We start from the raw sequence: 26490 nt of genomic DNA, 5'->3' as shown, positions 1-26490 counted from the left end.
CATATCTTCTGTCTCAGCAGTTCAGTGGTGGTTCGCTTTGCTCCCAAGCATTTCTTTTCCAGCTTTAATTTTAATTGATTTTTTTGGGAAGTAATGAGCAACCTTTACTCTCCCTTCCTCCCATTCCCATGAGCAATGTTGTGGTCTCAGTCACAGCTGGATCCAGCCTCCCTACTAGACTTTTCTGCTCCTTTTCAGGCATGTCAGAGTTGCCCAGAACTCACCAGGCTAATCAGAGTGGTATTCCCATATGTGAGGCAGTTATAGGTTCTCCAGAGGGTGAATTATGACCTACCTGTTCACAGCCAGCCAACCCTCGCTCTGCCAGGGCACAGGGCCTTAGAGTTGGACTGGCATGTTGGGTTCCCCGCCCTGAGGAGCTGCGACTCCAATGCAGAAAAGCCCAATGTGCATACGCAGAACATGTCAGGGAGAGAATCCAAGACAAGGGGAATGCCAGTCAGCCAGCTCTGGAGGCAAGTCCCAGCACAGACCTGAGCCATAAGGAAAAAACCCTTAAGGGGCACCATGTCATTCCCGCCTTCTCACATACACCCCTGACCCCCAGATAACGAAGTGCGTCCTAAGCTCCTTGGGGAAAGAGGCAGGCTCCTACACAGCTCCCCTTCTTCCCAACAGCAAATCCAAGGACTCTAGCAATGAGACCTCATCTCCCAGTCACGGTGCCACATTTGGCTACACCCCGCAAGACAGTCACTCCAAACAAATCTTGTGCTCATCCAAATTCACAGATGCTCCCCTGTTTGTGGGAAAATTGGAGTGTGGCAGTCGGTGCTTCCAAACCAAAACCATCTCTCTCCTCCCCATACAGTCACTATCCCATCTGCTAGATGAGTTGACAACTTTAACAGGAACCTAATTATGTGTTCCATTTTGAGAAGGTGCTGATAAGGGCCCCAGAATCTTTCTTGCCAAAGGTGAACTCATCTTCTCATGTCTCACAGGAGATGATCCATCATTCTGTCCAACGCCATAGCCTCCTACAGAAAAGCTGTGGGGGAATATGGATGGTTCATAAAGCACTAAGAATCTATATAAAATGTAATGAATCAACAAGAAGACTGGGCTTCTTGTTCAAGTCCTTTCATCCAAAGTGCCAAGGGCTCTTGCTATTAAAACGGGTCCTGGACAGATGGATCAGGTTATGCATTGTAGAGGCATAGAAGACATCAGGTTCATCTGTTGCTGGTGGAGTCAAGCACCTTTCTTGAGGTTTATGATGACTGCATGAGCAGAAAGAATCTATGTTTTCGTTGCAGAGATCTACAGGGCAGCAACATGGTTCTCTGTTAACACCTCTATTGGATACTACAAGGTGGATTTTCTATCCTCTTCAGAGGCCTCCTTTGGCCAGAAGATGCTACATGCCACTTTGGCAATTAATTTTGGGAGGTGTTTTCCATATCTCATTTGACTTTATTATTCCTCCCTACTTCTGTTCACTGCTTGTTATTTCTCATACATCTCATGAGAAACACTGAGCTGCAGAATGGGCAATTTCATACTCGATAATTTCCTTTCTGATAACAGCATCTTCCACAAGTCTACCTTCCTTGGATGGCTTCTTACCCAAGACGCAAAATTTAATTTTTATATCTACAATTTGTAGGCCTGTTAGCCTCCTATACATGGTTTACTGGTTGGCATTGGAGCTATTGTTGTTAATCGTATTCTATGAGGCTTTTATACAGCTTGGAATGAATCATGTGGTGGCAAGCTGGAGAAGGAGACCTGACCAGCTGGGGTTGTTATAGCAGCATTGAACTTCACCCAGAAACTGCAGACAGCAGGGCAATAACTCATATGTATAAGGATTGTGGGAGATGCTGCTAGCAGACAGGAAATTATCAGGTAAGAAATTTCTGCTGAATGCTTTGAAGTCCTCTTCTTAAGCATACATCTCTAAAGAGGTAATTGAAGGGCTGTAGTTACTTCTCAGCAGTGCTGAGCAGGAATCGGTAATGCACAAGCTTCCCACTCATTAAGCAGATCCAGAGCTGGCTGCTTTAGACCTTGCACAACAGATCAACTTTTCCTCTGAATAGACCTTCCAGGGTGTCACTCCCAACTCCCATTCTTTAGAATGCTGCATACGATTTCTTCTGAATTAGAGTGCTTTGTTACTAAGGTAATTTGTATGAAAACCGGATTTTTGCTTCTAAATTATCATAATTCTCATTTGTATATGAAATCAGAATCTCCATAGCAATCGTTGTGATGTAATAAGCAGATTATTATTATTTTAAATGGAGGAAATAGCTGCAGAAACAGATGAATTCCCAAGAAACAAACAGCCTGTTTTCATTTAAATGTCATTAGTAATAAAGAATGAAGGAAGAAAAATAAAGAAAAACACATAATAGCTATGATTCTGATGCCTTAATAAGAGCAATACTACACTCTGCAGCACTAATTTAAAAGATCACCAACCACTGCTGAGCCAAAAAGATATCAAGCTGTAATTGTTTACTGTCTACTTTTACTTTCAGCGTGTAAAGTCCTCTCTGCTTTTACCTTAAAAAGTAAAACAAAAACCTAAGCAGATTGTTTGTTTCTTAATGCGATAGGATTTCGTTAAGCTTTCAATGACTTACTAGCCTGTTTTCATCTGTAGTAGACAGTGAGAATTTTCACGCAAAATATATTGAAAATGGATTTAAACAGGGATAGATTGTAATGAAAGAACATCTTATCCTTGTATACATTGTACAGCGGATGCTTCAATCACCAGATCTATTGCTTCTTATTATAGTTTATGCTCTGTTGAGATTATAACTTGGTTTTATTTAAAATATATATTTTGTTCATGAAGTATATATAACGCAAAATATTTTTCTGACTTAAAATCATTTTGAAAATAGTAAATCAAAATGATTATATGAAGAGGCATTTACTTAACCATTTTTAAAAATAATTTTTTTTCATTTTAAAAACAAATAGTGGATATTTATTAATGGTTTGTCAAAAGAATAAGACAAGTTTTAAAGTCATGTTGCATGTCATACTGACTTTACCAGTATATCCTTCAAGGATCTAGGTAAAAAGAGATTTGCAATTTTGTGTTTACAAAAAAAGGCAGATTCTGCTCTCAAGTCTAATTAAATTATTCATGTAAATTTAATGTATATAAATAATCTAGAGTAACTCAATTTAATTCACTGGTTTTATGTCAGATTATGAGCATGATCCATGTGGTATTGAGTGCCCTCAGTTCATATTTACTTAAGCAGGAGTCAAGATTGCTCAGCATCTCACAAGAGGCACTCAGCTCGTTGGAGGATCAGGTAGTAATTGCCAGTCAGGCCTTGTCTGCACTGGGGAAACATCAAATTGTTAAAACCAGCTGGAGCTGCAGTGTGGCCAAGGCTCCAGGCAGCAGAACTATTCCTGTAACTGGTTTAGTTACACCTCAGTTATAAAAACCGTTCTGGCCATCAGAGTCTTGTCTACACTGGAGCTCCAACTACTTTTAAAGCCCAGTATAGCCAAGTGTTCTTGAGCTATAGTAGCTTCTACATGAAACACAGGACTTAATCCTGTTCTCTTCAGAGTCATTTGGAAGTTTTGCCATTGACTTAGTGGTAGCAGGAGCATGGGCAACTATCATTAAAATTGTAAAACTTTTGAATGGATTTAATGTGGTCCTTCCACTGATCACAATCAGGCATGAGAAACTTTTAGTTAGGGATATATAGTACAAGTCATGGACAGGTCACAGACTGTGAATTTTTGTTTACTGCCCATGACCTGTCCATGACTTTTACTAAAAATACCTGTGACTAAAATGTAGCCTTATCTATAAACACTCGACAATCATGTCATCCCAGAAGTGGTCCCCACCCACAGTTCGGGGAGAGACATGTTGGCAGGGCAGTGAGTAGAAGCTTACATTGTTGCTGTGTGTATTGTATCTGTTCTCTGGATTAAAAAGAACACCTCACTCACTCTGAAATCTGTAATGTAGCGCTGTAATAATATTAGTAATAATAAAGCCATTAAAATGTGACATAACCAATTTGCAAACTTTAATGACTGTTTAACATTATTTTAATACTCAAAGGGAATGTTTGCATTTTATAAGTTAAATAAATTACCCGCATAGCAATTTCAGGCCACAGCACAGTTTTACAGACAAGCTATAAACCCCTAAAATTGGCAACTTATCCTCTGTAAATTGGAGATCCAAGTGCAAACTCAGGGCCAAATCTTGCTGCCCTTGCATGAACAGTCTCAGTGAAGTCGATGGGCCCACTCACAAAAAATTAAGGCAAACAGTATTTGGACTTGATGTTGCTCCCGTTGACCTTGGTGGGAGCAGGACTGGGCCTTAGGTGTTTGTTTCTGCTTTACTAGGAGAACTATATGTAATTAAACACTGGTAAAAAAAAAATTCTTACAGCTATCAAAAAGTGACATACGCTGGTGGATTGGATTGCACTCTGAAGTATCTAGTGATGGATTTCGGTAAGAATGTATTAAGTGTGTGCCTGGGATTTTAATTTTGTTTTGTCTTTTTTTTTTTAATTGAAAGATCTTGTTTACAAGTTGCCCTTCAGTTTGTCAAAATAAGACCCTGTTTTATGACTGCATGGGGTGTCAAGGATCCACTTAGGTCATTGGGGGTGGGCTGTAATTCAGAATTTATTACTGTTTTTTCTCCCATTTTAACAGTATTTCTACTGACAGGGCTATAATGGATATAACACAACAATGTGAATAGGGTTTTTTTGTGAGCTAATTAAGGGACATTTTCTATCCTCTATTTGTTTGGTGGCATTTATTAATGTAGTGGCAATTTGAGGGGTGGAAAAAAGAAGAGAATGTCACTAAATGTTTAATAAAAACAACAAGGAGTCCAGTGACACCTTAAAGACTAACAGTTTTATTTGGGCATAAGCTTTCTTGGGTAAAAAACCCACTTCTTCAGATGCAAGGAGTGAAAATTACAGATGCAGGCGTTTTATATGGACTAAATGTTTAATGTTTCTATGCAGGTGGAGAGATGGGTCACCATTAGTATATGAGAACTGGAATGAAGGAAAAGAAAGATCTGTGCGCACACAAGGTGAAAGGTGTGGCTTCATTTCATCACAGACAGGTCAATATTACATTTCCCTTTGCTGCATTAATCCAAAACTAATCATTTTATGGGCCTGAAGGGGTTATTGCACATTTTATTGCTAAATTAGATTGAGGTTTATATTTCTCTAGAACATGCAAAATAACCCACAATCTAATTATTTTTTTTCAGTAAGTGAACTCTAGATCGGGGAGGGCAAACTACAGCCCACAGGCCAGATCCAGCCCATCAGGGTTTTCAGTCCAGGCCGCAGGATTGCCAGCCCTGTGGCGCAGCGAGGCTAAGGCCACCTCCTTGCCTGCCATGACCCCACGCCACTCCCAGAAGCAGCCAGCATCACATCCTTGTGGCCCCTGCGGGGCGGGGGGGGGCAGGGCAGAGGGCTCCATGTGCTGCACTCACCGACAGACACTGCCCCCCGCAGCTCCCATTGGCTAGGAATGGGAAGCCAATGGGAACTTTGGGGGTGGTAGCCACAGGCCTGAGCCCCCTAACCCCCTATGTTGAGCCCTCTGCCATACCCCTCCTGCACCCCAACACCCTGCCCTGAGCCCACTCCTAAACACCGCACCCCCTCCTGCACTCCAACCTCTCCCTGAGCCCCTTCCTGCACACTGCACCCCCTCCCATATCCTGCACTCCCTCCTGCACCCCAGTCCACTACCCTACATTCATGGCCCTGCATACAATTTTCCCACCCAGGTGTGGGCCAAAAAGTTTATCCATCCCTGCTCTAGATAGTGACACTCTTATTTGGAACAAAGCAATAGCAAAATAACCTGAAAATATTCCCAGAGACTGACTCAAAGCATCTAAAACAAATATTTAAAGTTCCAAATTTTTAATATCAAAATTATAAATAATCCAATTATACAATGAATCCTCGGTGCATATTAGAAATTTTTCTTGCACAACAGTAAAGCTAATGCACTACCAGTTTTCAGCCAGTTGTTCATCCCAAATGAGCTGGATTGATTTAGTAATGGTTTTTAATATTTTTGTAAACTGTATTTATTCCAACACAAAACTTTACTAACTCACTGCTCTAGCTTGGTTTTGGTCCTTTAGCCAATTTGCTTAAGGATTGTTGGTACAATGTTTTGTTATTCCCTTGTCAGCTCCTTACATCATTGGCTGGATCTATATTTTTGCTACTGTTATCAAAATTATAGTGTTGCCAACTAACAATTTTATCATGAATCTTGTGATATTGGATGTTTTTCTTAATGCCCCAGCTCCTGTGTCATTTGGTAACTTAAGAGTCACAGCTTTTGGGTTTTTTTATTAAATTAAATTAACTTTCTAGCCCATGTGGCAGTGGAGAAAAGCTAAAAAATGTAACTAGGTGCACCCTAGGCTCAAAAAGCAGCAGTCAAATTTTAAAAAGAACCTAAAATGTATTATTTTTAATAATCTCATGATTTTTTGGGACCTTACTTTTGGGGGTTGGCAATACTGTAAGTTCCAGGTGTCAACCAAAAGGATGTTTGCTGTTTCTCAAAATAGATTCAGTGTTGAGAGTAGGCTGAGTGGCAAAGTTGTGTAGTTTTGTTACCTTGTAAGAAGCAGTGTTTTGAAGTGACGATGGGGGCAGCCAAAGATGAAATATGTAGGCAAGTGGTGTTACTGTTTATCAGAGGGGCACATGGATTGCATCAACTGTGGTAGTAGCCACTGCTCCATCATGGAGTAACCAAGGTACTGCTGTGTTTTGAGAGAGAGCATGGCTATCCTCATGGCCAAAAGTGAAGATGTTTAGTAGAACTTGCAAGAAAGAGAACAGATGAAATCAGACAAAACGAGACTCTTCGGCTGAGTTTGAAATTATTATTTACTTTTTTTTATTTTCTAATATGGGTCATCACAGTTTACCAACACAATCAGGAAGATTTTAGAGCATAGTAGCTGAACTGAGCTGGTGCTCCACTCCTGCTACTCCCCAGGGGGCTGCTGATGCTCATCCCCTCTGAGCATCAGTCACTCTATGTTGTATAATTCTCAGCAATAAATTGCCACTAGAGGGTTGCACACGTCATTGCTCATGTAATTCAAGTTGTGTGTTATCCAACCTACGTGTAAATGTAGGTGAGGGTGAAGGGGCCTGGCCAGAGAGTCAGCAAGGAGCTTGGGGGGGGAAGGGGCATAGCAGGGGGGTGAAAGGAGCAATTTGCCTGCCTGGAGGTGGGGGCTGGCTGGCCAGATTTGGAGGGGCGGGGGAGTGTACAGCTCAATCTACATAAGCAGGGAAATGTGTAGCCCTCAAGTAAGCTTCTGTCTGTGATGTTTGTAGACAGCAGCAGAGAGTGACAGGGAGTTTCCTCTACCTCCAGCACCAAATGGGCAGTCTGTGGGTCTGTTTTTAGTGAAAATCAAACTTTTCTGGTTTTCCAGTTTTGAAATTTGGGAATTGACCAGATGCAGTTTTCAAAAGTTGTTGTGTTATACAGATTTGAACTAGTTAAAAAATTTCCATTGACAGTTTTGTTGAAATTGAAATGGTTAGCAGAAACATGTTGATTCTGACAAAATTTTTCAACAGAAATAAGTCAAAATGTTTCACTTCAAGAGTGCTGAAATATTTTTGTTTTGATTCCTTTTGTTTAGTTGTTCATATTATATTAAAATATTTAAATAGTATATTTAATATTAACACGTTTAATATTTAATATAATATAAAAAATAAATGAATTAAAATGATAGAGCTGAAGTGTTTTGTTTCTATCAAAATAAAATATTTCAAAATGGTCCCAAATCAATTTTTTTCTGAATTTTCATTTCACAGCAAATCTCAACATTTCAGCTTTTTGTTCCAATTCAGAATGAAAACAAAATTGAAAATATCAGTATTTCCAGCGGAATGTAAATTCCAGTTCTTGGCCACCTCTATTATAGAAAGACATACAGAGAAATACCATTAAGTTGAATGTAGGGCCTTGTGTCATTTGGCCAATAAATGTATAGCAATATTAACAATAACATCTGAGAAACAGTAATATTTAGTCATCAAATTGATGTACATAGCAACTTTTCTAACATGAATGTATTAACATTTCTATAATTATTTTTCACAGGACTTTGGGGTGATGAAAACTGTACCATTTCTCTTCCTTCTATTTGTAAGCGTAAAACTGTATGGACAATAGAGAGAGAAATTCTAAAAGACCAGAACCAGCAAGGAGAATGTCCCAAAGGATGGCTGTACTTTGGATTCAAGGTAATATATATATATATATATATATATTTTATTCAAAACCCATTACAAATTTATGATAATGAGTTTTAAGGATATTTGAGGATATTACAGATTATTGAAGATACTGTTTTCCCTTTTGACAACAGGCTTTTTTAGGCATATAAATATAGGCCCCAATTCTGCAAATGATTATGCTGACCAGTACTTCTATACACAAGTAGTCCCATTTAAGTTACAGAATGTTTTGACTTTGTTGAGTAAAATGCAAGTGCTTGTGTGCGAAGTTACTCGTGTTTTTGTGTCACATATATTTAGTGTCTGCAGGATTGGGGCCTTAGCCATACCCCATGGCCGAATTAAAACATATGCACTAAGAAGGCTTTTATTGCCTAGGAATGTGATTCAAATATGACAAGAAGACTGTGCTAAATGGAGCCCTGTATTTTTCCTTCAGAAATTGTCACATTCCTATTCATGTTGTTACAATAATGTTCAGAAAAGATTATAAACCTAAGTCTATTCACACACTAGAGTTGCAGTGATAAAATTTTCTTTTGGTTTATATTAAACCTGTGTATTCTGTAACCCCAGCACAGACAGGTAGCCAGACTCATCCCTGCTTAAACTCCACTGGCTTCAGGAGTAAATTTGGCCCAAGGAACATTTCACCTTTAAACTGGTTTGAATGCAGCCCTGATCGCTTGTGACTGAAAATTAATACCAAGAATGTAGAAGAGATGTTTATGTAAATAAATGTTTACTTTTCAGTGACCTGTTTGAACTGATTTGATGGCTTCAGCCCAGTTCCTGTTGGACAGTTGTCCACATCACAATATTCATGACCCAGCTGATCTTGATTTTTCACTCTTGTTGACAGTCTTGGCAGAGAGGCCTAGATACTGAAAGAGCATGGACAGTGCCCTGCCCTGCCTCCCTTTGAAATAATTGTCATTCTTGCTTAGGGTTCAAACACAATGGCAGGCCATTGCCTTTGTTGTACCTATTCTGTGGGTAATCAGAAGACTATAGTCTTCAGGGCTGTCAATACAGCACCTTCAACAATCACCAAACTCATTTCAAAATGTAAAAAAGTAAACATTTTTTGCTTTTGGGAATAGTGCTTTTTGATACAAATTCCAAAGGATCCAGACCATCTGACGAACTGGTATTCTGCCCAGTCTTTCTGCAGTGAACAGGATGGGTCACTAGCTTCTATTGAAAATGAAGTAGAACAAGGTACTTTACTGATAATACTGTATTGTATTATAATAAAGATGACATTTTATTTATTTTATTAAGAAGTAAAGCATAATCTTAATTACAAGACTGGGAATTAAGAATACTCACATTCCAATCCTGGCTATGCTACTAACTCTCTCAAGTGACTTTGAACAATCTCTTTAAAATCTCCATTCCTCAGTTTCTCAAACTATGGAACAGGGATAATATTTCGTTATGTTCCTCAAAAGTGTATTTTGAGGATTAGTTATTGTTTGCACAACACTTTGTGTTTACATACAAAGGTGATGCATGAATTAGAAATGCCAAAGATAGAGGGATACATTTTTAAAGATTGCTTTATAAAATTCCTATATTAGGAAAACAACATTATAATATTATAAAATCTACCTAATTAAAAATAATGGTAATAATGATGAAAAGCTAGTATCCTTGTTACATGAATGTAGTGCATTGGGTCTTATCTGTACTATATTAGATTAGTTTTTATAGACTCTAGTTTGAACTGGTCAGAGTAACAAACACCTGTGCACTTGGCACTTTTTATGTTCCCTGTTCAAAAAAGTCCCAGGTTAAAATTTGTCGTGTGTGTAAAGTTTTTTTGTTGTTGTTGTTGGTTGGTTGGTTTTTTTTAGTTGAACTAAAAATCTAGCCTTCAAGCTCTGTTACAGTCTAATTTTTAACTACCATGGAGAAATGCATGTTCAGTGAAACAGTCACATCAAAAAACTAAAATTGTTCCAACAGCTATGGGAACCTCTTCAACCCTAATTAGGTAATGGTCTAGATCCTGACCTCACTGAAGTCAATCAGTACCAGTAAATTTAAGATTAGATGGAAATGAAATGCTGCTAGTGCTCTTTCTTTCTAATAAGGACAATACAAATGAAATGGCATTGGCTGATAATTAAGTTCATCCTTTGTTTTAATGTGCTAATTGTGGCTATAAAGAGAGAGTTGCCCAAATGGCTTACAATACTGTATGTGATCAAATTCATTCTTTCCTTTTGCAGCTTTCATAACAATGAATCTGTTTGGAGGGAGGACTAGTGTTTGGATAGGTCTGCAGAGTGATGATTATGGAAAATGGGTGAATGAACATCCGAAGGTATATTCCAATTGGTCTCCAGTTGAAGTAGTTCATGTAAGTTTTATGAAATGTGTTTTGTGGGGAAGTGTTGTTTTGTACATAATAAATGATTTTTTAAATTGTGGGGAGGTGTTGTTTTGTACATAGTAATCAATGATTTTTTTAAAAGGATAGGGCCTCATTTTTGACAGGGGCTCAACCTGGGCTTACTTTTGCACGTCCTAATAATGCGGAGTACAGTTTCATAGGTCCAATTAAATGTGGGCAAAAATGATCCTCTGTAGACATCTAGCTATTTGATTTACACCTCCAATGGGATAGACACATGTATTGAATCATTTACTCCTACAGCTGTTTACAGGCACAAAATTGGGGGCATAACAAGTGGTAATGAGTTTTTAAAATCTGCTCCAAAGAGACTGGGGAATCAAAATTATCATGAAGTGTACTGTGCAGTGTATTGCTTTATGCATAGAGAAATATTTAGTTAGTTCTGATTTCACATTCTTTCAACTGAATTATGCAAAATTTTCATTATGATGTTTCAATTTTTAATTATGATGTTGTACATTGCACTGTTCATGTTTAGTGACTGTCAGCTGGTTAATCTTCGGCGTGCTTTCTCTTGTAATGATTTTTATTTTAATCAGTTAAGAGTTGGTTTTTAGGCAGTGTTTATTCATTATCATGATATATGTTTATTACAGGGTCAGAGATATAACAGTGCTAATATTCAAGAACAAGTTCCGTTGTGTACCTTGGTATCAAATAACCCTAATTTTCATTTTACGGGAAAATGGTACTTAGAAAGCTGTCAGAAAAATTATGGTTTTATCTGCCAAAAGACTCAAGGTAAGGATTTGTTTCTGTTTTACTCTCACCCTCATCCCTCTCCGTTGTTAATTACCTTACTCACTTTCTTCTCTTTCAGCTGTGGTATGTTGTATAAATTCTTTATAAACCCTGGAATGTAAATTACCTCTTACATGGTTTCATGTCAACAGCCTAAAACTACAAATTATCTGTAGCATTTTGGATAAATCAACATTGCTACATGAGCAATACCAAGAGTATTATCTTTGGTTTTTTCTTCTGGCTACACAATGCATATCTTAGATCATGGAGGGGAACAGGTATTTAGGGTGATGCATAACTTGGAGTAATGGTATGAAATTTAGACTAACTATCAGAAAAAACTACTGACAATGAGATTCAGTATGAGACCTGTAAAACTGGATTATAGAAAACTTTAGGAAAAACTACTGTAGAGAACAATCCACACAGACAGGAAGATAGACTAGAAGACCTAATATAGTTGGGGTTTTTCCATGGATTCCAAGGCCAGCAGGAACCATTGTAATCTTCTAGTCTGACCTTCTGTATAACGCAGGCATAGAACTTCTGCAAAATAATTCCTAGAGTGTATCTTTTAGAAAACCATCCCATCTTGATTTAAAAATTGGGACCCCCATTAGAAACACTGCTGTTTGATTCCCCATTTACAATTACTTTTTGAGACCGATAATTTAGCCAGCTTTTAATCCATTTAATGTGTCCCATGTTATTTTTATTATAGAGACAAGGTGGCTGAGGTAATATCTTATTGAACCAACTTCCCTTGTTGAAAGAGACAAACTTTAGAGCTACACAGAGCTTTTCTCACTTGGAATGGGTCATTTAGTCATTTGTTCAGAGCTTCGTTTGTAGAAAAGTTACTCCAGAGGGAAGAAGCAGGAATGAAGACAAAATGGAGATGATGCAGCAGCCCTTTATATTCTTTTGCCATGTGGCTTGTACTTCCTTTGTCCCAAACACAAGCTGCCCAGCACACGGCATGGAAAAGACTTAGTATTCTGTCCATAAGGATACCAAATGCCTTGCTGACTCATGAAGTGTATTCCCAGGTTCCTTTCAATGGGTTCATTGTACAGTTATACCTCACCATACAAAGGTGATACAAAAATATAAACAAGATGATCATACTTGGCAAGTTATAACATTTTCACTATTTTTATAGCTGCCTTCACTTCCCCTCTAAACATGTTGGTATTTTTCTACCAATAGGGCCTTCTTCCTTGATTGTGGGTATCCAATAAAGAGTTCTTGAATAATTCCCAATTATCATTCACATTTTTCTGATTTTAAATTCTTCCTCCCAACTGATTTGGCTCAGAAGTGTTTTCAGCTTTGTGCAATTGATCTTTTTTTCTCCCTCTCATCTGATTCTGTTACTGTTCTGTCCATTTGCCAGAATCAGTGAGATACTGCATAGGATATGTGATGCTCTTTACAGCTAATTTCTGAAGTCATCCCATAGCCTTTGTACTGTTTGCATTCATCTTTGACTCTGAGACTCATGCACAATTTTCTCCCCTTGAAAAGATAGACCTCACAGTTGGATATGTACATTACTCACTGTGCAAAATATGTATTTTTTACAATTCAAGACCAGGCTCTTATTAGCATGATAAGCAGATAAGCAAACCTTTGGATTACTCCAGCTCCTCAGTCCAGTGGGAGATCAAGGAGATCCACAGTAAACAGGTGTGTAATGAGACCCTCTAAGGTTACACTCAAAACATCACTGTAAAACAGCATCACTGAGCTGGTGCATGTTTCTGTATATATAGTGCTTTATGGGTACTTACCCTGGGCTTGAGGCCCACTGGCATTAGTTCCCCTTTGAATTCTTGTTGAAATTCAAAGTTTGAGAGTTGGGAGAGGGCCTTCCTCTCTGTGTACTGAATCGATTCATTTTCCACACAAATTCAATCTTTGGCCTTGCTGTGATTTCAAACAAGAGTCGTGTGTGTGTGTTTGCTGTGTTGACATGGTCTCAGGGATGTTCCTAGAAGAACTAACAGATTTGGGATTTTTACATTTGTTTTTAAGGATAGCCATTCTGCTCTGAGAACTGTTATTTTATTAAACATTGTCTGTTAAAGGAAAATATTTGATACTGAAAATACTGGATATTTAGTCTTTTTCTTTCTGTTTGTTGCAGATATGTCCAAACATGCCATAGATGCATCTGAGATGTATCCAGTACCAGATACTTTAGAATATGGAAACAGAACATATAAACTAATACATGGGAATATGACTTGGTTTGCTGCTTTAAAAACCTGCATGGCAAATGGAACTGAATTGGTCAGCGTTACGGACCATTATCACCAAGCCTTCCTCACTGTCATTGTAAACAGACTAGGATACGCCCACTGGATTGGACTCTCTACCTCAGATGTATGTAATGGAGTCTGTGCATATGAATATGATATTGTAGATTTGTTTTTACAGTAACAAGGTAATAAGCTGTTTAAAAAAAAAGGAAATGCATATTCACTTGAAACTGGTGGATTTGTAAATGGAGATGAGCTTGCAGCAAAAACCTCAAGTTGAATACCCGTGTACTTGGGAGAAGTTCGGATCCTGAAGCAAAACCCAACTATGCATCTTGGGCTTATCTATAGTTGTAACACAACATATAAGCTTCATTAAAGTAAATTGTAATCAGTGTGGTGTCACCACTGCATGATGTGATGCCGGTATGATGCGAAAGTCCCAGCACTGAAAGGAAGCTTAAAGGCAGAAAGAAGAATATTCACAGGCAAAAAGCCTTTTGTAAGCTGACCACTGAAGTGGCTTTGGCTTCATTCTTGATACACTTATGCTCCAGATAACTACTTTATTTATGGTCAGCTGCCACAATGGTTCCTTTAGTACAGTAAAAGCTTTTTTACCCAGCATGTTGGGGAAATGGGAGGTGCTGGTAAGTGAATAATTCCAGTTAACTAAGAAGGAGGGAGTTGGGGCGCAGGCTCTGGGAGGGAGTTTGGATATGGGAGGGGGCTTGGGGCAGGGGATTGGGGAGTGGGAAAGGTTTCCCACATGCGGCAACCTGTCCCTGCTGTTTCTAGGTGGAGGCACAGCTAGGCAGCTCTGCACACTGCCCCCACCCAGAGTGCTGTCTCCGCAGCTCCCACGTATTTTATGAGGCTCTTGCAGAATTACATAGTAATGGTCCTTGGGAATGTGTCTGCATGGTTTAGTTAGGAAGCTGCCTGGGAGGAGGAAAAGCCAGATTTGCCAGCCCACGGAAAGGATAGCAACACAAAAGAAGAAGCCACTTATGTTACAGTAACACATAAAGAGAAATAATCCTAAATTTATTTTGGCAGAATGGGCTTAACTTTGAGTGGTCAGATGGTACCAAGTCTTTGTTTACCTTTTGGGGAGACGAGGAGTCACAGTCACTGGGCAGCTGTGTTTATATTGATATTAATGGGCAGTGGAAAAGTGTTAACTGTGAAAGACTTCTACAAGGAGCAGTTTGTCATGTGCCAACTGGTAAGTCATTGTTTAGTTTTATATTAAATCTCTGCAGCAACTAATTTAGTTTTACACATTGGCTATGGAAGCATGTGAACAGAAGTATGTTGGTTCACAGTTGAATACTGATTATTATAATATTATAAAATATATAAGTATTTAGGGCTAGAGTCACAAAAGGACATAAACTGCTTTAGGTGACTAAATCCCAGAATCAGGCCCCAGTGGGATTCCCAAAACTGTTCAGGTGCCACCAAACTCTGTGCTTAAATTACAGCAGTAAAAGTTCCCTAGGCACCTACTCTTCTGCCTCTGCGCATGTGCATGTCAGATGTCCCAGATGCCTAAGCCCCAGAGTCATGCACTAAGTGGAGGAAGATATGTGTTCCTATGCCTAACTTACCTGCAGGCCCGATCTAATCAGCATGCTCAGAGCTCATCTATCAGCTCAAGCCGCCATAGGCCAGCTCACACAAAATGAGCAACAGCAGCCTACACCTCATTACCATTGATATCATACTCACTTGGGATGTGGGAGACCCCCTGAGGCGGAGGGATTTGAACAGTGATGTCCCATCTTTTGGGAGCTTTTTCTGAGCATTAAGCTATTGGATATTCTGATGTGGTGTTCCCAGTCTCTCCTGTTGACGCTGTTCCATTGTGGCTCAAGGGGACTGAGACATGGGTCTCCCACCTCCCAAGTGAGTGCTCTAACTACCAGGTCACAGAGTCTTTCTCATACTCGCATCTCTCTGGCCCCATGACTGAGAATATGAAGCAGGTGGAGGCACCTCCCTGCAGCCCACACTTAGGCACCTAACTCCATTAGAGGGGCAGAGCTTAGCACACCTTGGCACCCATTGGCTAGCTGAGATGAGTAGCCGCCTAGTATGTTGGCTTTTTTGAATCCCACTCTTAGCTGCCAGTTTCTCCCCATTCATTGTATAGAGGTTTAACTCAGGCTTTGTGAATCCTAGTGATTTTTAGGTGCCTAAAAGTTGGTGTGAAGCTAATTTAAAAAAAAAAAGGACTTTGGGTTCAGGCCAATGGGAGGGAGGAAAACACCTTCTTGTAACTGGAAAAAACTAATGAGAAATGTTAGATCTCTTGGATTAAGACTAGATTTAGCATGAAGTATAATACACTTTAATAAAATTCACTGAGCATGGATGATTTGGTGGTCATCAGTTAGAAATGAGTAGACTCTTGTCTAGATTTCCTGGATCCAAACCACAGTTTAAAATCCTTCCATGGATATCTTAGCCCTGAGGTAAATAGAGTTCCAGGCAATTTACTGTGTGAGAGGGTTTTTGAATAAGACTAAAACCCAAGATCCTGTTTTCATTCTCTTACTTTAATCATAAATGATATTGCACTGCCTAGGAAAGAAGGACATATTTAACAACACTGGTGATCTACTTAAAATGATGCATCAAAAGTAACTAACAGTTTTTAATTTAATTAAAGTTACTGTCTCTGCCGAGTCTTTTGCAGTACTAAGCAGTGTCCTTTAAATATTCCTTCAACACAGGACCACATTACCCTACCCAATACCATTACCCTGCCATTGACTCCTATTGGCTTCAATGGGTGTAGCGTGAGATCTATTGTCCATTTAAAAATATATATATTGAGCTAATTTCTCACCAGACGGCATCTAGGGTGAGGAAGGGCAGCAGGATCAGTCACAATGATTGTATTTATTATGTGGCTGTATCCCTTAATTGTATCTTATTTGGGTTTAGGAATAGCTTACTTCAATTTAGCTTATTCCTGCCAAAAAAAATAGATCTTAACTGTCAGTGAGTCAAGTTTCCATTTTTCTTTATAATTTTTACAATAAATAAAGATTTTCCATGCCATAATACAGTAAAAAGATTACCAGTTTACATGTATGCTTCTCAAATGTAAAATTATTGCTAGTATTATTCTAAAATGATTTGTGGGATGTTTATTAATATATTGCGTTACTCCATTAAACCTACAATGTTATTTCTATCACAGAAAAGAAACTAATTGAATACAAAGGCTTATGCTCAGAAAAAAATGTCACCTGGATAAAATTTAGAAGCAATTGCTACGGGTTTTCCACAGTTTTCGAGAGTACAAGTTTTGATACAGCATATGAATTTTGCAAAAAGCAAGGTAATCTGTTATTAGTTATCTTACAGCAATAAATGTCATGTATTCTTCTGAACATTTTAAATAAATTATTTAAATAGTGGCCTGTTTTATATGGAAGAGAAGATGATATTGTAACTAACTAAAACAACTAACAAATGTTCTAAAATACATCAGGATATAAGTTTTCTTTGCATTTGTATAAAATTCAATGGTTTTCTCTTCAGATTATTGTAAAGATCCTGTGATCACAGTTTCACAACAGTCTGACAGTTTCAGATTTATACCTGCATTGTAAATTTAGAAGTTATATAGTGTAACCATAATTTAAAATCTCTAAGATAACTATGTATAATGTTGAACTTTTGAAGCGCAATATTAAGTTTTGACAGCATGCAACAGGTGTTATTTCTTCTGTAGCAAAAGCCCATGAGTGGGAAATGTAACTTCCATGTGGTGTGTGAGAATGAAACAAAAATATTTTGTTTAAAGAGAGAGGCTGGAATTTTCAAAGGTGCCTAAGAGAGTTAGGTGCCCAACTCCTACTGAATTGCTTTGAGTGTTGGAAAACTAACTTCCTAAGGCTCCACTGAAAAATACCGTATATACTCGTTCATTAGCCCATTTGTTTATAAGCCAATCCCCCAAGATGGTTAGATGAAAATAGCAAAAACTGTATGACCCTTTCATGAGCCGACCCTATATTTCAGGGATTGGCAAACTTTGGCTCTCGGCCTGTTAGGGTAAGCCGCTAGCAGGCCTGGATGTTTTGTTTACCTGGAGCATTCACAGGCACGGAGCCCCTCAGCTCCCAGTGTCCACGGTTTGCCATTCCCAGCGCGCCAATTCCCACAGTTCCCATTGGCTGAGAACGCCGAACCGCAGCCACAGGGAGCTGAGGGGCTCCATGCCTGCAGACGTTCCAGGTAAACAAAATGACAGTGTATTAGATATCCAATTCAATTATTCCATTCCTTAAAATCATCAAATTTTGGTGTGGACCCATTTATAAGCCAACCCCTGCTCTTTGATGCGTCACTTTTTTACCAAAAATATTCGGCTTATGAACGAGTGTATATACAGTAAGAAGAGCCATACTGGGTCAGACCAATGATCCATCTAGTCCAGTATCCTGTCTTCCAACAATGACCAATGCCAGATGCTTCAGAGGCAGGGGCGGCTCTAGAAATTACGCCGCCCCAAGCAAGGCGGCGCGCTCGCCGCCCTTCCCCGGTCCCGCGGCCGGGGCAGAAGTGTCTGTGGCGGGTGCGCTGGTCCCGCGGCTCCGGTGGAGCATCCGCAGGCATGCCTGTGGGAGCTCCGTCTGAGCCACGGGACCAGCGCACCCGCCGCAGTCGTGCCTGCGGGAGCTCAAGCGGAGCCGCGGGAAGAGGGGACCCGCCGCAGTCATGCCTGCGGCAGGTCCGCTTGTCCCGGGGCTCCGGTGGACCTCCCGCAGGCATGACTGCGGAAGGTCCGCCGGAGCCAAATGCCACCCTGCCGGCAAAATGCCGCCCCATGCGCCTGCTTGGCGCGCTGGGGTCTGGAGCCGGCCCTGTTCAGAGGGAATGAACAGAACAGGGCAATTATCGAGTGATCCATCCCCTGTAGTCCAGTCCCAGCTTCTGGCAGTCGGAGGTTTAGGGACATCCTGAGCATGGGGTTGCATGTAGTTATCTTGTGAAGAGTGAATTGCGATTACAGCGGGAGGAGATGATTTCCCACTGTGTAAGGCTAGATGAATAGAGTTTAATTATGTTCTGAACATGATCAACAATGAAGAAACTTGGTATATATGTTTCATCTACAGGATCTAATCTTTTAACTATTAAAGAGGAAGATGAAAATGCTTTTGTTCTGGAAGAACTGCACCATTTTGGTTCTTCTGTCCAAAGGATTTGGTTGAACAAGTTTGTTGTAGACAGTAAGTAATGGAATACATTAATATGATGGTACAGTTACATTTCTTATTTTAGTGTTGACAACCACATACCAGAACACTCAACTTGTTTATATCAGCTGTCTTTGTCAGTTTAGGATGTACTGGAAATACAAAGTTCTATCTCTGTAGCTATGACAGTTTGGTTGGAACATTCTGGCTTGTGACCCACTATAATGGCTGGCTCACAGGAAGGATAACACCCTTATTCCTTGCTGGGGCAGGATGGGTGGTCACTGCAGAGCAGATTCCCTCCTGCTTCACATCCCCAACCACTCTACTTCACAGTGCAGAGAGACACCCAGTTTCATTGCCCACACCTTAACTGCTCATAATGGATGACACTGTTTTTGCTGTGAGAGACAGGTTTCTCAATGCTGGGACCATATGCAGTCTGCTCCTGGCAGGTAGGCTACCTCTCTGAGGCTCTGATCTAGGAAAACACACAAGAACATGCTAACATCCATCCATATTCAAGAGACACGCAAGTGGTTTCCTGAATAGGAATGCTTTCCTGAATTGGAGATGGAGGGAACAAAAGAAGCTCCAGCAATGCATATCAGAGAAGATAATTTTGCCCATATTTTTGGGGAGTGGGCTCTTCAGAATCCCCCTATTTAGTTGTCCTCTCCTCATTCTTTCCTGTTCAGCAAGTATTTAAACACAAATTACACAGACCTCACGGTGCTTAAATATTTTTGCCCTTAGATGACACAGTAACATGGATTGATGGTTCTCCCTTAAATTATTCAAACTGGGGCATCAGGGAGCCTGACTTAGATCATCTCAAAGGGAATTTTTGTGTTGCTTTGAGGACCACAGATGGAGTATGGCAATTATCTCCCTGCAGCGAGAAAAAGGGATTTGTATGTAAAATGGATACAGGTATGTGTTTATGTGAAAGAAAGTAACCATCTCCTTATAACATTGTTTTATATGCCCCTGGTTTCCCCTTTTCCTTACTTTAGCCTTCCTCTGAAATGGTGTTCAGTTAAGGGCCTTTAATGCCATTGTACCTTCAGTTTCCCATATGTCTGCAGTCCTCTTCACAACTGGACTTTGCATCCATGAAGCCTGTAGTCACATGCCTCACTTGATTTTGGTAGTCTATAATGGATATTTCGTTTTTTATAGATTTTTTTTCCCCCTTTTTATTCATGGATATAGCTTTGAAGAAGTGAACTAACTTCAAAGGTTGCAATTTTATCTCTGATGTTTTTTTCCTAAAGAGGATTCTTTATTTCTGGTCCTCCCTAATGCCATTCAGAATTGGCCTGTAGGACCCATAAAATGCTTAGTTGTGGTCACCTTATTTTGACGGGGATGCAGACCAGTTTGTAGTTGCGGGACAATGGGCACTGCTACTGACGGTGCTAGAGCTGCTGTAGCTGCTTTCCAGGCTGCTGAGTCAGCTCCTCTGCTGAGCAGACTATGTGGCCTCCAGCCACAAGGGCAGCTTGCTAAATAATGTGAAAGGCAGCCTAGGATAGTGGACTGAACAGAAGCCAGCTCCCTGACTCTAATCCTAGTTCTGACTCCCAGTGTGGCCATAATCAAGTCACTCAACCTGTCTTCCCCCCTGTAAAATGGAGATATTTAATAATTACTTACTTACTTAACAATCTACTAAAGAAGTGGCATAAAGTGCTACTATATAAGTGCTAAAGTTCACCAGAGAATGCATAAAAGCCTCCAGTACCCCCCAAACTCTTAGGTTAGTCATATAATTGTTCTTTGAAACACTATAGAGTGTCGGAAACTTCACAGACAATAGTCACCATTTGTACAATAAGAAATTCTCCCTCTCCTTTTATACATGAAATGAAATATAGAGCATCCTAAAGAATTATCTGACTGACCCTCCCCGAAGTACCAAGTCTGCCTGACACATAGTGCTACTCTATAGTCACAGGGGACAGGAATCATTACATTTTGTGGATTAAACAAATTATTTTGCAGGCCCACCTAAAAACACTAAAATCGGCATTAGCCCTGCTAGTTAGTCTTAAACCAGGCCTGTGTAATGATGCTTCCCTACTTGTCCACTGTGAGAATTTCTTTTTTTTTTTCTGAGTAAATATCACTACCTTTTTCATAATCACCAAGGCTGCTGTGATGGGAATGGTAAAGTTCTGTGATAATTTTGCAAGGTTCTCTTGTGCCAAAAAAAGAAAAAGAGTCCCAACGTTAAATTGTACCTAATATATTTTGGGAAAAGCAGTAGAATCTTCTAAGTTTTCTCCTCATGAAACAACTGGCTCATAAGACAGGTGGCAGATAGAAAAATTAGATCTTTGATTTCCACGCTGCTACAGTTCTTATATAGATCCAGTGGTTGACTGAAAGTTGTATCCAAGTATTTATGCATAGGCTTTTCTATGTAATTCAGTAGTATAGTATGTGCCTCACAAATATTAATGAAATTAGCCTCACAATTCCCCTAGAGGTATGTAAATGTTATTTCGCCCCTATAGAGAAGGACTTGGCCACAGTCACCCAGGAAATTTGTGGGAGAACTAGGAATAGAATTCAGATCTTCTTATTCCCAGGCTGATTCCTTAACCAAAAGACCACTGTACGAATAGAAAAGACTTCAGAGTATTAGAGCTTGACAACTCTCCTGCCTCCATTGAAACCCATGGCAAAAATCCAGTGACTTCTGCAGAAGCAGATCAAACCATAGCTGAGCATTTCTGAACTTTAGCTCCTTCATATTCAGACCTTGCTTATCTCACATGCACTTTGGTAAGTGAAGGAATTTCAAATGACGCATCAGGCCATATTTATCACAGTCTGTTGTAACTCCCATTGACATCAATAAAGTTAAATCAGGGATGGCCCATTATTGTTATAAAGTATGTCCCTTCCCCCACAAGTAGCAACTTTACAATAAAGCATGTATGTTAACTTTTAAAAGTTGTCTGAATAATTTTCATGCGAACTCTAAATTCTGTTTCAGATATCTTTGCAACAGTGCAAACTATAAAAGGTAAATTCTACTATGTGATACATTTATATTTTTATCAGAAATACTGAAACTAAAATGTTTTCTGTATCTATTTTTATGACATTACTTTCTTTCGTTGTTATAGAACTTTTCTTCTTCTTTCCTTTTAGCATCACACAGTGGTATCGTAGCTCTAGCTGTAATGGTGACACTTGTGATGGTGGCTGCTATTTCCACATTTCTGTGGTGCCTGTACAAACAGAACAACCGTCTCTTCAACAGAGTACGATGGTTCAAAAATCCAGATTATTCACAAATGAACTCTGAAGATCTAGCTGTGGAAGAAAGCATCCTCATTTCTGATCTTGAGAGAACTAGTGAAAATTAATGGTGCAGGAAGGACTAAAATAATTGCATTTAATACAGATATTGCAAAGAAACTCTACAGAATAGTTCATTTTATGAACTAGTTACTAACTAGGACCATATCACACCTCAGTTTTTTGCAATGGACAAAATGAAGAGTGGAAAAACCATTCAAAGGAGCAAATATCTGTCAAAAAGAAGGGGAGTGAAACCTAAGTAGCAGTTGTATGTCCCCTCCCTCTGCTCCCGTGGTAGCTTCTCTGTGTGAATTCTCTGCAATAAGTCATCTGCAGATTTTTAGGGAGCACACATGGGCAGAGAGGGGTTAGAACCAGAAACATATGGTATTCGCAGCATCAGCCCATCAGCATTAACTTGGGTAGGTTTGCACTCCATTCCTGGAAACCCCTGTGGAAAATGGGTTTGCTGATTAAGAACAGGTTTCCTTTGAAGCTCTGCTAGGGGATGGATTGTTCAAGGATTATCATTCTCTGTGATGATGCAAAAACCAGGATGTTTGCCTCTTCTGTTTGTACAGATTCAAGTACACAGGGCTCAATCCTGCTCCCACTGAAGTCAATAGTAAATCTCCCATTGACTTCAGTGGTACGGAGCAAGCCCTGGGATGGAAACCTGTTCTAATTTGATTTTGATTCAATACAGTTTAAGTGACCAGCCCTAGGAGAATCACAGTGAGTCTTTCCCTTGTGAGAGAGCCTAGAATTCTCCAGTTGCCTGAAGATCCTCAGGATAGGCCCACAGATCTCAGGACCTGCAAAACCTCTCATACTACATGGGACAATTCAACAGAAACTCTATGGCCTGAAGACAGCAGAGATTTTTCACTTAGCTTTGTTCCTTCTGTGTATTTTGTTGTTGTTTGTTGCATTTTATTTTACACAAGAGGCAAAATCTGGCAATAATTAACATTAAATTTTTGCCCTGATTTCAGGAAACTTAAAACATAATCAAATTACTACAAGAATCTTTTGCTCAATACCCAGTTTTGTGCAAAGAGAATGACATTAGTATCATTTTTCAGACATAGGACTACCCCATGTAGATTTCCAGCATGTGGAGAAGTAGAGCCATTCTTGGTTGTTTTGCTTGCCTGTTTTGTTTAGGGTTTTTTCGGTTGGTTGGGCTGGGGTTAGTTTTTTTTATTTGGTTTAATTTGTTTGTTTTGCAAATATAAAATTAGGGGGGGTGGGAAATTGGGAGTGTCAGAATTGACCATTCAGTCCACCATTCCTAACTTATTGTTAAATTGAAATACTTAAAACTTGCCATGGTGTACAGACTTTTGACTTCTTCACATTGTTAGTACAGTATAATAACAGGAGTTACTCCAAGTTACCTGTTAAAGATTAAACTTTGAGATAACATACTTGGTGGGGGCGGGGTGGGGGGTTTCTGCAACAAACTAAGCACCTTTCTTTTATCCTATTTTTTTAGTCAGTGTCTATATGAAGAAACTGATTATGATCAGTTTCACTCAAGCTATGGTAAGAACTTCCTTTACTTTTCTCTTACATAAGGAATTACTGTGACACCACCTAATTCTCATAATTACAATTAGCACTAGCCCAGGACTATAAGCGTTGATTGTGTTTTCTGTTCTTCCTTGTATTGAACTTCTGTTTCCATTCCTCTAGCTTGCTTTTCTTGGATCACAGGCATTTTGTATTATTCCTAATCTGAAAATTTCGTGAACACATTTTCATTCTGATTCATACCGATATTTACATTTTGTTTCACTGTTATTTCAGTTGGAAAGTTAAAATAGTGCACAAAAAAATAATGCTCTTCTGTAATTTTTTCCTCAATCTTTCTCATATTAAAATTGTGTTTGAGCCAATTAAATCACACCTATTTCACCTGCCGCGAATTCATTCCTTGTGCTTGTGTGGATTCACCAGAGCTGGTGCAGGGAGGTGTACATCGCACTTTGCTCTGCCAGCCTTGGAGGGAAAGAGAGCAGGCGATTTTCTTCTACCGTGTTGTTTTTAGACTTTTTCCACTGACTGAAGGCAGACTTAATTCCTTTGGGGCCTCCAATGCACAGCAGCCGTGCATCTCTAACCACCCTGGCCACATCTCTTTCTTGACATGTGCTGTATGTCAATGGGACGTCAGCCGGAGGGGAAGCTGTGGTTGCTCTTCACTCCGGTGCTAGTTCCCTCTTCCCCCGGCCTCTCACAGTTGGATTTTCCACCTCTAAAGCTCTGCCAGCACAAACCTAGGCTGAATTTAGACCTTAGCTGAATTTTTTTCCTTCCTGTCCATGACAATCTTATAAATCCATGTTAATAAAATCCACAGCACACCCACACACTCACATACTGACATAATGATTGTCCGGCTACACTCTGCACATTCAGCAACAAGACTCTCAACCTTCTGGTCCAAAAACATAGGTCTCTTCCTGAGCCACAGTGAAACCTCCATTAGCTGTTAGTAGTATGGGGGGCAGTATAACTAACTTTGTAGGCCAGCCCCATGAAACTTATGGCCTGATTCTGACCTCCTTTACATCACTATAAACCAGGAGTAATCTCATTGTAAAACTGAGATCGTAATCTAACCATGATTACAAACACATAGGCAGGTCTTACTCTAGCCAGTAGATGGCAGTGGTGTACATAAGAGCAGCCAACTCATTTAAAGTTAACTGGTCTTAGAAGTTAAACAGATAAGGTACTACCTATAAGGAATTGTACAGGGTCAGCTCTTACTTCTTTTGAAGTTAATGCAAGTGTTGCCACTGATTTTAATGGGTGCAAGATTGAACCCTTAGGATGATGTTTGCACATATATCAATTTAATTTATAATTAGAATCAGTGGGAGGATGACAATTCATTTTGCCACAACTTCCAAGGTTTCAGATTTTGTTTTTGTTCCAAACTGGAATGAAAACAAAATCATTTGAAAATATTGAGAAGCAAAATTTTGTCAGAATGTCCATTTGGGATTGAAAAGGTCAGATTTTAGATTCCCCTCTCTCTGGTATTGATTGGAACATCCACCTTCAACCTCAAAAATTTTGCTGTCAAAAGCTACATCAAAATCTTTACACCTCTGTAAAATGTTTTAGCTTTGATGAAACAGCAGATTTTGTTTTGTCAAAAGTGTTCCAACAAGCTCTATTTATTATAATGACATTTGTTTTAAGATATGTACACATTCCTCTTTCTTTTACTTGTTGACTCTCACACAGTATCTTCTTTATCAAGGCTTTATGTATGAAATGAAAAATGCAAAAGCAATTTTTATCATCTACTGTTTGTTTCAGTTCTGTTTCACTAGTGAAGGCAGATTTTATCCTTCCTCAGGGCTTATTCATAAGGAGCTGAGCCTTGGATACGCTGAACACCCTCAGTTTCCACTGACTTTAAGCAGAAATTGATGTCAGCCTAGATTCAGATCCTAAATACTTAATTAAAAAGAGGAAGGGAGTTAAGATACTCTAGAGTATTACCTCACTTTAAATTAGAGACTCACTTTTGATATTTTTGGATTTTTTTCCTGTGTCTTAACTCTTCTGTAACTTTCTGATGCTTCTGTAATGGAGTAACTAGTGGTAATGATTAAGGAAAAGTAAGCATTCCATCAGACTGGATTGCATAGAAGTGATCATGTCTTATTTCTGTAATATACATTCTAACATATATACATTTCCAAGAAGGCCCAAGTAGATAGAAGCAAAAATCCCTCCTTTACTACTACTTTGTATTTGGGTTAATAAAGCATGTAATTTTTTGTTAGGCAGCTGCTAATTTTGACAAGCTCTTTTAAAAAAAAAAAAGCAACCTTTCAACCTACTGAATAGGTCTCCAATTTTAACAAATAAAATAAACTGTCTTCTAAATAGCTCCCATTGGAACAAAAATTAAATTGTAAATACGACAAATCTTCAAATTCATGATGGTTAGATTGTGCCCTGCTCATGGATGGTTGCACAGAGGAATAAGGTCTCTCTTCACCCCCGTCACCTACTCCTGATACAATCATGTTGGAATGTCCTGGATCTTTCTTTGGAAAAAGAATGGTGGCTGCATGCCTAATACTGTCCCAACCTTTCTTAGTGGGTAAAGAGGGACAGAGATTAAATGGAGCCCTGGCTTCTCCTTTTGGGTGTGACATTGCTACCACCATGGCACCTAT

The 26490-nt window shown here is 39.4% G+C and overlaps 1 protein-coding gene across 2 annotated transcripts in view; it reads left to right on the top strand.

Annotated features, from left to right (window-relative positions):
- The window catches only part of PLA2R1 (phospholipase A2 receptor 1), an 81933-nt gene extending 55845 nt beyond the window's left edge, over positions 1-26088 (top strand). For both annotated transcript variants that reach the window (XM_045032542.1, XM_045032541.1), the window contains 13 exons: positions 4421-4485; positions 5016-5119; positions 8173-8315; positions 9413-9530; positions 10547-10677; positions 11331-11475; positions 13628-13866; positions 14802-14970; positions 16957-17097; positions 18884-18997; positions 19721-19897; positions 21972-22001; positions 22130-26088. In XM_045032542.1, the coding sequence (XP_044888477.1) occupies positions 4421-4485; positions 5016-5119; positions 8173-8315; positions 9413-9530; positions 10547-10677; positions 11331-11475; positions 13628-13866; positions 14802-14970; positions 16957-17097; positions 18884-18997; positions 19721-19897; positions 21972-22001; positions 22130-22347 (1794 nt within the window). In that variant the 3' untranslated portion in view covers positions 22348-26088. The remainder of the gene's footprint in view (positions 1-4420; positions 4486-5015; positions 5120-8172; positions 8316-9412; positions 9531-10546; positions 10678-11330; positions 11476-13627; positions 13867-14801; positions 14971-16956; positions 17098-18883; positions 18998-19720; positions 19898-21971; positions 22002-22129) is intronic.
- Positions 26089-26490: the final 402 nt, after the last annotated feature.

This window comes from Mauremys mutica, chromosome 10 (assembly GCF_020497125.1).
Source record: "Mauremys mutica isolate MM-2020 ecotype Southern chromosome 10, ASM2049712v1, whole genome shotgun sequence".
NCBI classification, from domain to species: Eukaryota; Metazoa; Chordata; order Testudines; family Geoemydidae; genus Mauremys; species Mauremys mutica.
Note: the sequence above shows the minus strand (reverse complement) of the source record. Positions and strands in the feature narration are given on the sequence as shown.